Raw genomic sequence first — 18455 nt, forward strand, 5'->3', positions numbered from 1 at the left:
ATGACTTTTTACAGAGGCATTTTTCCCCCCTCAAAATGATTACCCAGCTTTTACATGTGTAGCAGGAGAAAATGCAGTATGAATGTAGTCCCAGAACCAGCAAAAAGGTCCACATCGTCTTTCCATCATCTTCTTTACCTCCAGTAGTCTAGTTTATGCTGCTGAAGACACAGGCCAAGGCTCGGGTGAAGATCTTGAGTCCTTTTAGTTCATCGTGGTGTTTCTTGAACCTGTCAGCTTTGCGCACACACACACTTCTCTAAAAACAATCTGTTATCTGTAGATACAAGTATTCATGCAAATGGCTTCAGTCTTAAAGTTGTTTGCGCTTCCATCGCAGCCTCCATACCAGTACTGGGCGCAGGCATTGGCCTCAGGGTCGTAGTACCACCTGATGATGTACTGTCGACAGGGACCGGGGTCCAAAGGGTGACTGCACGCGTCACCTGAAAGGATGAAATGCGCAGGGAAAAACTGACATTACTTTTCGATTCCTTTAAAATTTGCATAAAATGCCTATCCAAGGCATACCCAAAGTAAATTGAAAGCTGTCCTTGAACCGATGGATGGGTTTGTCTCTTTTGAAAGGTAACACTCTGAGGTTTTTCCCCCAACTCTCAGAATCATTGTAAATGCTACTAGCATTGAGTAATCTAAGTCTGAACACACTGAAATAGAAGGTTTTTATTTCCGCCAGAAATTTATTTTGTAATTAGATGTTTGCAGATGAGTGAATCTGTGACTTATTAGCTGGAAAACACAATGGCACCACAGCATGAAGCCCTATCTAGTGCAAGTTCAAATTTGATAACAATACCACAAAAAATTAGTATTTTACACATGTTTTTGTAAGATTGTGTCTAGGCGTTTCCAAAAATGGCCATTTGGAGATGCCAAAAGGACACTTGGTCACATACCTAGGATAAAAGGGCATGACTCTTGAACCTTTCGACGTACAGTCATAATTTTGGCCTCTAATGAAAGCTCACACTTAGAGGTATCCTATCATATATCAGATTCACTATCAATATTGCTGAAAAAAGTTACTGAAACATTAAGCTAAACTTTGCATATAAAAGAGTCAAAACATGGATGCACCTTTCATTCACTGCAAGTAAATTCACTTACACATGTACTTCCTTGTTGGGGCTTTATTACCACCCCCTGAAGCGGCACATTGTTGTTTCCAGAATTTCATTGCCTATACAATACATAATATAAATTATCTTCTAGCAGTTGTCTGTACGACCTGGAATTCCAAATTACAGTTCTCAAATCTCAGCTCATTAAAATCTATTTAGGATTGTAAATAGTATTCAGAGATATTATAGCAGTAGCAGGAGAAAAAAAAGTTAAAGTTTGTAGTAAAAAAAAAAACATTTTAGTAAACTAAAATGTGATTTAGGCATCCATTTGTTGTCACACTAGTTAAAGTATATTGGAAAAATTGTCAACCAAAATTACATAGATTAGTATCTGACATGGATGTACAGTACCACCAGCAATGTGTCCCTGGATATCAGGAAAGCAAGAAAAAAGTAAGTATACTGAAAAATCGGACACTGACCTAATTAAACACCTAATTCAGTTGTGGCAAATATTTTAGATAATCACTTACTACAACAAGCCCTCCGTCTGCAAATATGCCAAAGGGACACAGCTCTACCCGAATGATTAGATACATTTTATGCACATATTAAAGCTCTCAGGCAGTATCTCCTCCATCCACTCCAGCATCAACTCACAGACGGCTCTAGGCGGGACAGACAACATTCCTGGGTATGTTCAAAAGGGCCATGCAGAACAACTGAAAAATGTTTCCGCAGACATTTTTTTTTATATCTTACTCTCTCAAGCAATAGTGCACTCAAGAATACCATTATCTTTCCTCTCTAAAAGATGCCAAATCCAACCTGCTCATTTCATTATCAATAATAATGAAATATGTTCAGCAACTAATCTGGTAGCACATTAAAAATTGCCTCCCTATAACCTTGGACCCACTAGGATTCGTTTATAAAGCCCATCAATCCATGGACGGTCCAAATCGACTGCACTATATCTCTCACTGTCCCACCTAGGGACATTGTACACATATGCCAGGATCCTCTTTGTTTGTCTACAGTTCAGCTTTTAATAATATCGTCCCACAGCAGACAGTGACTACGTTTACATGCAGTCAATAACCCTTTTCTAACCGGAATATTAGCAATAACCCGGTTGCACGCGGCCATGTAAACACCAATAACCCCTTTGAATAACTGGAATTTGCTCATATTCCGGTTTTTAAAAACCTGAATATGACCCCTGGGTTACTCCTTTTCTAACCCGAATATTTGGTCATGTAAACGCCTAACGGGATTTCCCCATCAAAAGGAACAGGAATTTGTTTTCTGCGCATGTTCTTTTCACAAGGAATCTTGGTCTTTTGAGTCCAGGAAGTTCTTATAAACATGGAGAAACGCAAGACCAGGAGGAGACTAATCACTTCATAAATGTAATGAAAGATATGAACATTTTGGCATTTGTAGACGGTAGAAAGTACCGGGATAGTGACATTTACAAAAAGGTGAGCAAAAAGTTGCCTGAAGCAGGATTTGTACGAACGCCAGACCAGATCAAGCACAGCTGGAAGACGCTGAAAAAGGCGAACTACAGGGCCAAGAAACAAAACGCTACCAGCGGGTCCGATTATCCGCCGTGCTGCTGTTATTGTTGTTGTTTTGGATTTGGATACAGGAAGAAGAAGCGGAAATTAGGGGAAATGCGTCATGACGTTCTCCGTGCGTTGCTGGTTTGATCCAGATATCCCAAATGATTAATTACCATGTATACAGGGATAGCCCTGTTTGCTCACGCATGTAAACAGATTATTCCCAATGTTTCAGTAACCGGAATATTGACCTTAACCCCAATTTTGACTGCATGTAAAAGTATGATGATATAGATAAGAGGTTGGTGTAGGTCCCATAATCATGCCTTCAATGTGGATAAAACAAGAGACATATTCGTTGACTTTAGGAGGATGTCAGTCATCCACACCCACCACTGATCACTGACACTGATGCTGTTACCACAAAGCTGTTAACATCACACTGTCAGGAGTAATATTGAAGAATTGATCGACAAGCAGACGGAACCATTGTTTTTTTTTTTTTAATTCGTAGGGAGACAGAATAATGGTCATATATATATATATATATATATATATATATATATATATATATATATATATATATATATATACATATATATATATATATATATATATATACATATATACACATATATACATGTGTCTGTGTTTCCATTGAAAAACGTTTTCTTTTTATGAGCCTAATGGCGCTTTTACACTAGTTCCTACTCAGCGCGACTTGACTTGCCTCCTCCCAGTTTTGCGCTTCTCCACTAGGGGTCGAGATACTTTTTCTGTAACTATTCTGCTGAGGTTCTAAGCGGCTGAGTCGGCTGTATCTGACATCATCACACTACAGGCCACCGATTGGTCGGGGGGGTTGGAGTCAGACGTCTGAGTCAGGATGTGGGAATCAGCGCAAGAGTGTCTCGCGGCTTCTTGTTAATTTTATTCGACCAACAATGGAAGCGCTAAAGTCTGTTTCATGATCCAACTCTGAGGTGCAGATGTTCATAAACCTGGTGGCTGAGGAGAGAATTAAAAAGGGATCTAGACGGGCGATAAGGAACGACCAGATCTACCAGGAGCTCTGTCACTTCATAGCTGCTCACGGCTCCAGCTGACTTTTCAGCAGCGCTAGAACAAACAAACAAAAAAAAAGCGTTGCCGCTTGAAGTTTCTCTCACTCTCATTTTTTAACTTGATATTGAACACAAGCCACAGACCCAGCAGCACATATATCATCTCCTCCAGGTTCTACATCTTTAGTGTTGTTGTCTTCTCCGTTTAGACACATAATCAAGTACGTCACAGCAGCTTCGCTCCAACCTCCTACTTCTCACCTGGGTGTCTAAAAACAAACTAAGGCAAGGCGAGTGGAGGCGAGTCGAGTCGAGTCGCATTGAGTAGGTACTAGTATAAAAGTGCCATAACTCTCCTAGTTCTGTCTTCGTATGTCTAACTCTCTGTATCTCCTGCTGCAAGACTTGTATTCAAATAAAGAAAAGAGGAAGGTCAAATTATAGTGACTGTTGTAACCACTGTTGTGAGAATAGTAAAAAGAAGAAGACAGCAGATGATCATTCAAATTATTATTCAAAAGGCAAAACCCTTATTTAATGCAGCAATTTGTAGTAATTAAGTAGCGTTATAGCACAAGTAGATCATATAAATGAGGCCAAAAACGACGTAGAAAGTAGATTCTGGTGACTTTACATTGACCAACTACTCCACATCCAGTGATGCTGGAGATGTACAAATATGCAACAAGTGTTTCTGTTACACTTTCGCAATAAACAAGATAATCAGCAGATCTGAAACACCACTTTGAGGAAGTGTTGACAGTCGCTTGTGAAATGACAGTTTTTCTCAATTCTAGGTGTTTCCATTAGTTTTTTTCTTTGCACTATTCAAGGTTTTGCACAAATCTAGTGGTAATGGAAAAGCAACTTATCCCCCGCCTTCTCTACAGTCACACACAAACAAACAAACATCCTCTCCTATTGACACACAATGCTGCAGCTAACTACCTCTTATTCAGCACTTGATACGGATACGTTTCGTACTTTAATAGTGATGATGCAAGAATACTGAGCCACTATGGCTACTGCTAAGAGTTTTAATACTTCTTTTGAGCATTTAAAAAGATATTTTTCAATCTATTCCCATTGTTATCCTCCATGGAGCAAACTGAAATTCAATGTTAGGCCTATTTCCAAGTTTCCTTTTCCGTCATAAAATTGTAGAAAATGTTTTGCAGCCAACTGAAAGTTGTTTGTTTCAGTTTAGCTGTACACCAAAAAAAAGCTATATAGCAAATAATCTACCCTGCTGAGGGTTTTTAATCAAATCAAACTTTATTTATATTCCACATTTTGTGCAATAAAATGCAGCACAAAGTGCTCAACAGTAAAACAAAGTTGATCCCACCCATCTACCCTCTTCCCGATCAACCTAATCATGTTAAAACTTTATCAAAGACATAAAGGAATAATAACATGGAAACCATTATTGGGCACATAACATTCAAATTATTAGTTAAGCAACATATTTTTGAATCAGTATAAGTAACAATTATAGAAGATTGAAATAGAGATCACTTAAACAAGCAGCTTGCTGAGACTGATTGTCTGACATGCTGGAAATTGAAACATAGTTGGTTATGACTTTTGTTGAATGTATTTTTTTCTTTCTTTTTTTCTGTATTAGATCAGTTGTGAAGTTCTAGACTACAGATAAAATGAAATTGTGGACTGCTTTTCAGATTTTTTGACGACCTCAGATGAACTCTTAACTGTGCACTGTTTTGGTTTTGTTTTGTGTTATGTTCTCATTTTGCTGTCTTCATTTTGTGGAATATCTCTGCTTTTTTTGAGTATATTTAATTTGATATTCTCTTTATCTAGTGGAAATTTATTTGGTTTGCTTTTATTATGTTATGAATATATATAAGGTTGTATATACTTATGGCAAGTAACTATTGTTGTCAGATAAAGGGAGATGCAGAATCCATCCAATTACCCAGCCATCCATTTTTTATACCCATTTCATCTTTTACAGGTGGCCAACTTCAAGTTCTTCTTGGACAGGTCACCAATCCATAAAAAGGACCAATATGGACACAAATGAGACCATGCATACTCACACCTACAGTCACTTTGGAATCAAAAATTTAGCTAACATAACTGTTTTTGGATTTTGAACGCCTGAGTATATAAGGATATCCCATGTGAAAAAAGGGACGGCATGCAAACTCCACAAAAACAGCCTGAGCTCAGATTTGAACCAGGAACTCTCTTGCTCTCTAGTGATAATTACAGCTAGGGTTGCCAACTGTCCCTTGAAATACGGAATTGTTACGTAATTGGGAATTAAAAGTTGCGTTACGTATTGAACCAATACAGACACATATTTTGCTCTTATTTATTGATGTCATAATATACAGGTGAAGGTTGGAAAATTAGAATATATTGCAAAACTTCATCCGTAGTAAATTCAACTAAAGGTGAAACAAATATATTATTTCCTACTATATTCAAAGTGAGATATTTCAAGCCTTTATTTGTTATAATTTTAGTGATTATGGCTCAGTTTATGAAGAAATTTGAATATTTTATGAAATAAACATTGATTTCAGTTGCTAGTATGCTTGGCCGTCTCTACAGTCATGCAAGTTCAAAACTATTAAAGCACTTTAAATCAAAGCATTTTGTTTTTTCATATAAAATAAATACATTTCTATGCATTAGAGAAGTTTTGGAGATGTCCATTTTTTTTTTGGCGCCTGCGCTGCTGAAATCGGGGTGTCCCTTATTTCTATTTCTGAAAGGTGGCAACCCTAATTACAGCACTGCTGTGCAGTACCAAACTCAAGAGGAAATATATATTGCCCATAAACATTAAATAAAAAGATATTCAAGTTATGTACAGTAATACAGTTGGGCAAACCACTTTGGATTTCACCCGTTGCTATTCTTCCAACTTACCTGTTACTGGGAACTCTGTCAGCGGTGGTGAAGGAGGGATGAAGGGAGAGGTTTTGATCTTCACCTGCTGTAGCCATTCAGCTGGACCTAGTGGGTCGACCACAGAGGTCAGCCCTTGCCTTGCCTCGCCATCAGGAGAGGAAAATGTGACATTCAATAGCTTGCTCCATGGCTCCACCAGCGATTCAACGTAAACCTGGATATCATCAGACCATCCTGACTCAGGCGACAGTGGAAGCTGGACGGCTGCTGTCTCCACTGGGAGTTCAAGCTAGGAAGTAGATGCGCATTGATCAGTTTAAAGATATTAACATTTCATTTTTTTAATAACTCTCATCCATCAGACATGGAGCTTGGTGGATTATTAAGTATAAAGGAAAAATCAACTTCTTTTTTCTTCCTTTTCTCGGTGAAGACAGACACTTTTATTCCCTCTCTATCTGCCCTGCTGCTCTCTGTCCTGTGCTGTCTTTGTCAATCTATTTTCGAGCCTTTCTCTGCATATCTTCAGAATTTTAAAACGATGGATCTGGTCAGCTGGGGCCTCATCTATAAAGCTTGCTTGCGCAGAAAAAGCGCCTGAAAGTTGCGGAAGCCACCTTCTACGCAAATCCTCGGATCTAAAAAGAAAAAACTAACTGAAAAATCTGCGTATCTTTACGGCAACCCTGACCCTCCCGTAAGAATTTACTTAAGACACGGGGAACTGGTGACGCAGGGATTGAGGTGGTGAAATGAAGCCAGATTCATGTCATACTCTTAATAATGTCATCACACATCACAATATCAGACTTAAAATAATAAGATAATAAAATAAAATAAAATAGCGCTGATCGTGTCCTCTGTGTGAAGCTCAGTCAGTCAGGACTCTGGTGCTGCTGGAGCTGCAGCCTCTTCTTCACCCGCTTTAGGACAGAACAAATGAGGGGCTGCGTTTAGGGAGCCCCACAGAGCCCCTAAAGGGACTCAGATTTTTTTTCATATGAGTTTTACGCGCGCGTGAAACCTTTACGTGCAGGTGTATGGTGCCTAAATTAGGGTCCCGCGTTAAAACGCCGCAGAGCCTACGGCGTAGGGTACGCTGCGACGCGCACCTACGCCGCGCACCTACGCCGTAGGCTCTGCGTTGGTGACGCAGAACCATAAACCCGCCCTGAGCAGCTCTGAGGGGAGGGAGGAGGAGGAGGGGGAGCGGGGGTGAAGCGGGGCTGCGGGGCCGTTTTCGTATCGCTTTCATACAGTGTCTTGATAATTTGCAATTTAAGGCTGAGCCTACCGTTAGTTTTTAAACTTTAAAAAGTAAGGGGAAAAAAAACATGATTTTGAAAAGACGGGGGGGACGTGTGTGTGTGTGTCCCCTGTGGCGCCGGGGAACTCACGTTGTTTAGCGCAGCAACGGCGTGCTGCCACTCACTCGCTTTATTTTATTGTATACTATTTATATACTTATTCTAACTTTTACTGTAACCACCAAATAATGTGGTTTTCCTGTCCTCCACATCATCTACAACATCTCTGTCTCCGTGAAAGTGTCACGGTGGCTGCTACTTCTAATTCATTCTGACGCCGAACAGGCTGGAGGAAGCCACTGCGCATGCTCAGTAGGCTCATCCATATGCATTTATGGGCGTGTAGAGGGCGGGATTAGAGGCGGATTCAGCTGCGCAGGTCTGTGATTCATAAAGGAACGTTGCGTGCAAATCTGCGTGCACATGGTTTTATTGATCCAGATTTTTTTTTGCGCCCGGCATTTTCGGCTTTTGAGCATACGCGCACTTTTAGTATGAATTCTACGCACTCCATTTTAAATGAGGCCCCTGTTCTCTCAATGAAATTGACCAAATTTTCTCAATGAGAAGATGGAACAAAGGAGAGCCTGCGTTTGCTACTGGATACATGATGGAGCCCTGGCAGAGGTGGACGGCCGTGCGTCCGTCCATACTGTCGGTCGAGGATGCTGAAGATGTCGATATAATTGGATTTTTGAGTACAGGATTTCTGCTTTTTGGAGCTGGCATATCGAGCTGGCATATATATATATATATATATATATATATATATATTGTAAAACGTTGGCAGCTATGTGAGAAAATATGTCGGCTACCAACACTCAGACTCAGGTGCTGATTCTTGAACAGAATCTCAGGCATCTGTGGTTCTCAAACTCGGGATGGAAAAGAACTTGGAGAAGTTGTAAGTTTGGCTTGGCAGATATTGACCACAAATTTGGCTTGATCCAAAACAATTACTGCGATCTGAATTTGACCCGCTGTTGCCCGCCAAACTCATAGCTGAGATGTAAACAGCTGCTGACCCAGTACCATCAACGTCTGCTGTAGCTTGTGTGTCTCTACATGTACATACAAGTACACTGTACACTGTAAATACTATATATCCAGATGCTCTTTGTCTTCTTGGTTTATGCTACATTCTGCTCCTGTTATCATATTTTTTATGACGTCTATTTTAACTATTATTAAATTATCTTGTGTATTTTTTTCTCTAAAGTATTTCTTGTTTTACTGTGTGAAGTGTATCATAGAGGGGAGGCCACTTGATAAGCCTTCTCAGGTTTCTGACCTCTCCAGCACATTTTCTTTTATGTTGTTGTTTTTTTTTTGTTTTTTTTTTTCTCTAACCATTCCATTGTATTTGTTTCGTTTCTTCTTTCAAAAATGTGCAAATAAATAAATCAAAGTCAAAGTCAATCGGTCATTTCTATTTGAAAAGGGCGTATCATTATTTGCGTGTTTACCTCTTCTGGGACCTCCGTGTCTGGATGGGTTTCCAAGGACGGGAAGTTTGAGTTTGGCAAGAAGTTCATCATGTCATCTTGATCACATATCCTCTTCAGTATTTGTCTTTCTAGACCTACACCAAAAACCAAGAGATAAAATAAATAGAAACGTTGTTGTAGGTTTTACTTAGTATATGAATGGAAGAGAAGAACTGGAATGAGTAGGAAGATAAATATAAACTAAAGATATCCTTTTGGGGGGAATTTCTTTATATAGTTTTCTGGAAGTGAAAGAGAACATTCATTGTCCAATACCAAAACACTTTTAGTGGATTTCATACTCATGGTATATGATTCCATAATCCAATAATCATGTTGATTCTACTACTAATGCATCGATGTTTCGTGTCACAAAACCTCTTATGTTCTGAGGTTTACCCTTTGCTTTACTAAGGGGTAAACCAAGTAAATTAGGGGACAATTATGGGGATTAACATCAATTTAACTGAATTTATGTCAGTCGATTCATTTCAACTCAATTCAATCTAGTTATACAGTCACAATTCAGAGTAAATGTTACCTCAGGGCAGAGAAAGTCAACAATTTCAATTTAAGTCCAATTAATTCCATGTATATATTCCTGTCACCCATTTATTCATTTATTACTCACTGTGTAGTGTCCTGAAGTCATTTATGAGGTAAACATGGTCTTCGTCAGGATCAGAAGCAATAGTCTTCATTTCAGCCTGGAAATCTTCATATAGAGGATCATTTTTATTCATTACGCCTATAACAAACACTTCAGTTCCTCTTGCATGAGCCTGCATGGCTGTTTGCTCAAACTGCATCACGTCGCGTGGGTCAGCCTGCCCGTCTGTTAAAACCACAGTCACTTTCCTGACACCAGGGCGAGAAGCCTGGAACAGCTGATTGGCTCGATGGATGGCGCTGCCTGTGAAGGTTCCTTCGCCCAAGTAAGGCATCTTTCTGACAGCGGCCTTTATTTCACCCCGACTGGACTGTTGCTGCAGACTGACCACTACCTTGTCCGTGTGGCTGAAGAGCACCACACCGATCCGACTGGTGTCCTGGCCCACCATCACTCTGTCAGTCACTGCGTTGACAAAGTCCTTCACCACCTCAAAGTTTTCTGGCCCCACACTCTCTGAGCTGTCAACCACAAACACTAGATCCAGTGGCCTCTCGGTGCATTTGAGACCACATCCTGCAACAGAAAGTAAAAGGCAAATTAAGCATTTAAAGCTTCATGGTTAAATATATACACATGAATATATATATATATATATATATATATATACATAAACTATATATACAAATCAACTGAAATATTGCAAGCCTTTTATTATTTTGATATTGCTTATTATGGCTTACAGTTTAAGATTCCCAGAATATTCAAATTTAGAAATTCACAATATTTTAATTTTCTGAGACAGTCCTGTATATTACAGAAGAGTATTAGGGCCAGGCAGGAGAAAAATAAAAATATTTTAAAGGAGGAAGGTTTTTCTTTCGTTATGCACTTTGAGAAAAAAGTCGAAATGTCGAGATTAATGTTGAAGTACAATTTCGGGAAAAAAGTTGAAATGTTCGGGAAAAAAGTCGAAATGTCAAGAATAATGTTGAAGTACAAAAAAAAAAAGTCAAAACTTCGTGAATGACGTCTTTATTCTTAAAATTGTATTTCAACATCAATCTCGACATTTCGACTTTTTTCTCTATTATTTCTCCTGCATGGCCCTAATACTTTTTTTTTTTTTAATTTCTGGTAAGAGAGGCCTTTATTCCAATTAGCTGGACAGGAAATGGGTATAGAGAGAGGGGAGAAAACACGCAGGAAAGAGCGACAGGCCGGAATTCAAACCTACACTCCCTGCACAAGGACAGTAGCCTCTCTAAATAGCTCAACCCACTGAGCTATCCATGTTTCTTTAGATATTTTTTTTTAGATATTGGCTGGTACAATCAAATTACAAATGGTTTTGGAATAAACTTTTTCAGAATGTAGTCAAACTTGTACTTTACCGCATATTTCCCTTATAACCCTGATGACCTCTTCTCTCTGTGTGCGAGGGAAATAAAAAGGTTAGAAAACTAGGACTTGAGAACATATTTCATTTTGTTAGTCAGTTACTTACCATCAGTCCTGGTTCCCCCTTTTCTCCAGGCCTCCCCTACAAGATTGAACACAGATTAGGTATTGAATTCACAGAATAAGTAAACAAGTTTACATAAAGGATGTAATGAATTATTTCCATATCCTCAAACCAGCCTTTCCAAAAATGTCAATAGGCATTTTAAAGAAGTGTTTACATCTAAAAATATAAAAACACATACTATAAAAGCAATTTGATTTTACATAACTTCAAATGAACCGGGCAAAATGATGGTGACCTAAGTTCATTATTTGATTCATGTCATGTTCTGGGTCTCTGGAAAGAGCCTATAGGCAACTTCTGTTGTAATAGAGGCTATATTAATAAAATGTAATTGAATTGAATTTGTGCAAGTATTGCTATTGAAATTTTGTCCCACTTGCAAAATTACATTTTCCTGCTGTAAAGTGTATATATCGATGGTAATTTAGTTTTTCTGTAGTGTTTTGCATTTAAAAAAACATCTAATGGAAACTAGCATTTTAGCAAGAAAAAAAATATTAACACATTGGCATGAGATAGAAGTCGCTCCTACCATGTTTTGAATTTCAAATATAAAGTTGTTAACATATTACTGTACAATACTAAAGAATACATGAAAAACAACCGGTTTAATTATTCCATTTAAGTAATTTTTCACAGAATGGCTATTAAAAGACACAATTCTCCTGGAACCTTCATTTGTTGATTCTATCACGAATAAAATTAGATATTAGTTTTTCTGAAAACAAAGAGATGAAAAAAATGTCATATGACAAAAAAATTGCTTTCTTAGAAAACTATCATGATGAAAATCTTTTAAAGAACCACTGTGGAAATTATTGGGTAAAATTGATCATGCAAGTTACCATCTGTCCAGGTGTTCCAGGCGTTCCATGGTCACCCATGTCCCCTTTTCTTCCTCTCTCTCCAGGACTTCCTTGATCACCCTACATGTAAAAGTCATTTTTATGACAACAGGTCGGTGGACTGTGCAAATTGTGATGTGTGTTAAACACCAGCTCATTTGGCTGCAACATAAAAGGGAGACTGAACACACAAGTTGGGAAAGTAAAGGTATTATTGAAAAGTAGCCTTTAAGAAAACCTCCATTACCAACAACCATACGGCATATAACAGTAAGAATGGGTGCCCTCTCTGTGAGTCACAATTTAAGTAAACTATATCTACACCTTGTTAGGTGCAGCCAATAAAGCAATTAGAACCATGCCTACTCAATAGGCGCAATTTCCTTCCTTCAGGAACCTTTACGGGGCCAAAAAATGGCCCTATTGTAGAAGAGGGACGTTTTTCGGCCAAGAGAGGCTACCTGGTGAGTGGTCTCTGCTGATTGGGTATTCTAAAAGCAGGAAATGACGTTCAGCCCTCCTACGTGAACTTAAATCACGTGACCACAAATCATTTAAGCATTTTGACCTTTAAGACATTGAGACATTGAGACATTTTGCGACGAGCACATTTGATGAAGTTTGAGATTACATGAAAACACAATTGATGGACCGATGAGTTGGTCCAGGTCTTGTGTCATATTACACCAAAATAGAGGTCCGGTGGGGGATTCTTTTAATCTCAATCACTAAGACTGCAGTGTATGTACACAGCTGTCTAATGAAGTCTGCTCTAACCTCCCTTCCCTCTCAGACTTTTCCACACTATCTGTTAATGAGGCTACAGAAACACTCTGCTCCTCACTCACCTCCTCTATGGATAAACTCTGTCCTCTAGTGTCCAAGCCAGCTGGACAGAAACCTCCCAGTCCATGGCTCACAGAGGTTCTGAGGGACCACAGAGCTGGTCTTAGGGCAGCAGAAAGAAAGTGGCGCAAATCCAAAGAGCACACTGACTTGTCTGAGTACCGACAAAAACTTCTTTCACATCCAGCTTAAAGGCTGCCAAGGTATCCTTTTACCAGAACAAAACCAGAAATGCTCCCAACTCCCGACAACTGTTCCTGGCATTAAACTCTCTTCTCTCTCCACCACCTGCTCAACCTCCTACTGGGTTGTCTGCAGAAAAGTTTGCGTCCACTTTATTGAAAAGCTTGCTACTATCAGTAACCGATTCTCTGAGCCTGCACACCTCAGCCCTCTCCAATCGGCTTTTGGTGCTTCTCTCTGCTCCTTCCGGCCTCTATATGAGGATGAAGTCTCTAAACTTCTAGTCGGCTAAAAACCAACAACCTGTCCTCTTGATCTGTACCTACCGACATCCTGCAGAGCATTTCACCTCCTTCAAACTGACAATAACCCAGATTACCAACTCCTCTCTTAAATCTGGCATCTTTCCCTTTGCCTTCAAACAAGCTTGGGTCACCCTGCTGCTGAAAAAAACCACAACCCTGCCCAGGTTGAAAACTACCAGCCGGTCTCACTGCTCACATTCATGTCTAAAATTCTACAACGTCCCAGTTTCTTCACGACAACTGCCTGTATGGCCACTCAACTGAAACTGCCCTTGTGTCAGTTACTGAGTCACTACGGTATGCCAGTTCTGCTGGTCTATCCTCAGTCCTCATTCTGCTTTACTTGTCTGCTGCCTTTGACACAGTCAACCACCACATCCTCCTCTCCTCACTGTCAACGCTTGGCATTTCAGGATCTGTCCTCTTGTGGTTCATGTCTTACCTCGCAGGAAGATCCTTCAGAGTATCATGGCAAGGACGAGTGTCCAGATCGCATGAGCTGGCAACAGGGGTGCCACAGGGATCAGTGCTTGGCCCTCTTCTCTGTTTACTATACACCACTTCATTAGGTGAAATCATCAGCTCTCATGGCTTCTCCTACCACTGCTATGCCGATGACACCCAGCTCTTCCTTTCCTTCCCACATGGTGACACTGCCATCTCAATGCGAATATCGGCCTGTCTTTCGGATATCTCTGCTAGGATGAAGGACCGTCACCTTCAGCTAAATCTGTCCCAGACTGAGCTCATTGTCTGTCCAGCCAATCATTCCTTACCTCCTCAGATAAGCGTGCAACTGTATTCCACCACACTTGTGCCCACATTTTCTACTAGGAATCTTGGTGTCACTCCTTCATCCAGAGCTACACTCCCTCCACCTTCACTCCTTCATCCAGAGTTACACTCCCTCTACCTTCACTCCTTCATCCAGAGCTGCACTCCCTCTACCTTCACTCCTTCATCCAGAGCTACTCTCATTCTACCTTCACTGCTTCATCCAGAGCTACTCTCCCTCTACCTTCACTCCTTCATCCAGAGCTACACTCCCTCTCCACAGCTCCGCTCAGCCAATGAAAGACGCCTGGTGCTTCCACCACAACGTGGTGTGAAATCGGTAGTTAGACTCTTCCCCTCCATTGTTCCCTGATGGTGGAACGACCTACTAGTAAACTTCTCTGCTTATCAGAATTAGTTAGAAGATACAGCTCCTTGCAGGACTCAACACTGAGTAAGCTGCATGCACTTATGACAAGATAGCTTTCTTGTATAAAGGGACTGTGTCCAACTGGACTCTCAGCAGTCTGACCAGCACTGATCCAGCTGAACCCTCCTATGTGATTTTGTGCTTGTGTTGTTCTCTCAGATGTAAGTCGCTTTGGATAAAAGTGTCTGCTAAATGACAGTAGTAGTAATAGTAGTAGTAGTAGTATGTTTAAAAAGAAAAGCAAGTAGCATCCATTACACTTTTCTTCTTCTTTTCATTTTTCTGTTGGCCGTTTGTAAACTGCAAAAAAATGAGCATCACCGCCACCTGGTGGCCGGCAGTGCTTTTTTCAGTCAAAGGTTCTTGTGTGGCGCTACAGTTTGGTGGAAAGGCGGCAGCTGAAGGGGCCAAAGAGACGGTCGGCCCTGTTAGGGTTTCTGTCTGGCGGGTTTACCCGGACCTCCCGCTAGTGGAAACGTGCCTAACGACTCCTGAACTGCTGTTTCAAAGCCAGCAAGCACGTAAAAACATTCAATCATTACAACATGATTGTTGTAAGTGTTGTACCTTCTCCCCTGGAAGACCTTCCCCTGGTATCCCTCGGGGCCCCATTGCTCCCTGAAACCCAGGCTCTCCCTAGAAAAAAAAAGATGAATCACTAAGGATATGATCTATTAAGACTGTATTAGTGATGCACCGAAATGAAAATTTGTGGCTGAAACCGAAACCGAAAATAATAATAAACACTTGGCCGAATACCGAATAATAACGAGCAATTCTTTGCAGTTTTTATTTATTTTGCCAGTTTTTTCACCATTGCATAAATCTAATTAATGTGCAGTGAAATACCTGCAAGTCACAATTTGTCTTACTGTACTTATTGTATTTTTTCTCATCATCCTTTTTCATTTTCTCCCATTCAAATCCAATTAGTCGGGTCGTGCTGGGGCGGGGCAGATCTCCGCAATTTGAAGCCTTGTATAATAATTGTAAAAATATGGGTTATTTTCTTGGAGGATCTCGTCATATCAGACAGTGAGGGGACGCCACTGCATCGGTAGTACACGCCCTTTTCTCTGCACTCTCTCCCCGATCTCCTGCGCGGTGCGTCCCGTGACCGTCTCCATCAACAAGCGGTTTCCCAAATCCAACTCAGCCTGGATCATTCCTCGTGTCCTCTGCTTTTTCCCCACATCAAAGTAAATCTGACATGCTGACATGTTTGCTGCATTTAAGACCTGTCGCCCCTCACTCCACGCTGTTTGATTGCGTCATCTCAACATGCCGTTATTAATTGTTCGTTTTTTTTCCCCACTTATTCCACCGAACACCGAAAGTGTTTTTTTGCTATTTTCGGCCGAACAATTTCGGTGCATCACTAGACCGTATATGTATCAAGATGTTGAGGTGAGGTACCTCTGCTTGCCAAACCTATGCCCATCCATTGAGCAACTTGGTATGTCAGTACTTTATCCTTTTGAGTCACTGTGGTATTTAATTAAATCACCTTTAGACTACAAAATCAGGAAAAGAATTGTAGAGCTTCATGAGTTTCGTTCATCCATGCATACAATTTCAAGATGCCTGAAGGTTACAGATCCATCTGTACAAACAATAATATGGAAGTATATACAGGAGAACATGGCAGTATACACCCATTATACCACCAAGGTAGCATGGTTTTTGTAACCAGCAGCAAACATTATTAGGTGTGAAGTATAAAAATGGACCCCTGAGAGTCACATTTCTGAAGTTTGTGGAATTCCCACAAAGGAGATCAGTTCTATCAATAAGAATATACCAAAAATCCAGTTCCACCAGTTCTGTTGAAAGGGATGGACCACAATTCAAGTTTCAACAGTTGTGTTGAAGGAAATCACAAAAATGCTCCTAAAAATGCTATCTATTTAACCAAAGTTAAACATAAATAAAACATTGGGGACTAACTGATCTAAAATAGGAAAACACCCCAAACTTTAATATCAGACATGTAGAGAAAGCTTGTGTCTTTTTCCAAACTGTATGTAAACATCTGGCTGTAACCATATGCTTTACAATAAGTCTAAATGGTCTGTCCATGGAGTTAAACACCACAATGACTCAGAAGGATAATAAATCATCAAGCTTGGCACAACATTCTCAGTCCTGATCGTTTTGTCTTGACTGATATATTTTTCTTGTCTACCTTCGGTCCAGGTAGACTCTCTCCTTGAGGGCCTTGTAGACCAGGTGGACCAGGCTGCCCTGCAGAGCCCTGGAAAAAAAAATTATTAAATTAAAGCAACATTGAAGTTATGGGGTTAATGCTCTTATAACATACAAATTACATGATTCATGAAATTCCCTACGATATATATACCTTTGGTCCATGAAGTCCAATTCCAGGTGGACCCGATGGTCCTGGAACACCTGGTGAGCCTCTGTCACCCTAACACAACAAAGAGACCAAACAAACCTTTATTCAGTTCTTCAAGGCTATATCTACCACCATACTCGGCAAAGAAGCAGATTTAAAATTCACAGCAGATGAATATACTTTCATTTACAAATCCCCTCTTGGTTTGGTACTGTCATACAGCATCATCATAGCCTCCTTTCCCAGGCTTTCATTACCTTCATTTTTCAAGCTGTGCATACTAAGCTTGGTAAGAAGGTTTTTTCCTATTCTGCCCCCTTCTCCTGACACTATTTCTATCCTGTCAAAAGAGATGGGGGGTGGTGGAAGAGTATAAATACATTGTACATAAAGGACAGTCTGCACATACAGGACAGCCTGTCAGTGGATTCCCCCCCCCCCCCTTTTCTGCATATATATTAATAGTTAATACCAAGTTTGGTAAAACCCAAAAGCCACATATACATGCATTTTCATTTTCCGACAAAGGTTTTTTTTTTTGGGTGCATAGGTGTGTGGGAATGTGTTTCCTTCACCAGCCCTCTTGACAGTCTCCCATATTTTATTAGTCCCTCACAAAAAGAAAAAAAACATACATAAGACAACCAGGTATTTATAAACAGAAGAGGAGAGAGAATTGGGGGAGTAGCATTCTATTACCTATTGATTAAATTTGGTGTGTGCCATGTGTGTGCTACGTGTAGTACGTGTACACACACACACACACGTCCCAGTAGAACAATGGAGTCACCAGTCGGAGCACTATCAAGTAACCCTCCCGGGGACTCCAAGAATATACCAATGCAGTTCCACATAAAAATCAATGTGTGGGTGTCTATTAGAGAATACATATTGTCCTACATTTGTAATTAATTAAGATATATATTTGGTGTTGTGTACTATATTACAATTCATGTTTAGCACACTAGCATTACGCCCCTGGTAGGGTCTCCCATGACAAGCAGGTCTTAGGTGACGGGCCAGACTAAAAGCGGTTCACAAGACAAACATGGACAAAAGAAAACCAAGGACCATTACGTAGCCCGGATTGGCGTCAGCGGGACCCTTCTGTGGAGCCGGGTTTGGGGTTGGGGCTTGAAGCATTTGTATATTCTTGGAGTCCCTTGGAGGGTTTCTTGATA

General features: G+C 40.3%; 1 protein-coding gene across 1 annotated transcript in view; it reads right to left on the reverse strand.

Moving 5' to 3' along the window:
* col28a1a (collagen, type XXVIII, alpha 1a) overlaps nt 1-18455 on the reverse strand; it is a 57398-nt gene continuing 38943 nt past the window's right edge. The window contains exons 25-34 of the mRNA XM_061742057.1: nt 17278-17346; nt 17104-17172; nt 15486-15554; nt 12381-12461; nt 11515-11550; nt 11402-11438; nt 10029-10583; nt 9377-9492; nt 6622-6892; nt 1-446 (exon numbers count right to left, since the gene is read on the reverse strand). Of these exons, the coding sequence (XP_061598041.1) occupies nt 274-446; nt 6622-6892; nt 9377-9492; nt 10029-10583; nt 11402-11438; nt 11515-11550; nt 12381-12461; nt 15486-15554; nt 17104-17172; nt 17278-17346 (1476 nt within the window). The 3' untranslated portion in view covers nt 1-273. The remainder of the gene's footprint in view (nt 447-6621; nt 6893-9376; nt 9493-10028; nt 10584-11401; nt 11439-11514; nt 11551-12380; nt 12462-15485; nt 15555-17103; nt 17173-17277; nt 17347-18455) is intronic.

The sequence above is a fragment of the Cololabis saira genome, chromosome 15 (genome assembly GCF_033807715.1).
Source record: "Cololabis saira isolate AMF1-May2022 chromosome 15, fColSai1.1, whole genome shotgun sequence".
In the NCBI taxonomy this organism is placed as follows: Eukaryota; Metazoa; Chordata; class Actinopteri; order Beloniformes; family Belonidae; genus Cololabis; species Cololabis saira.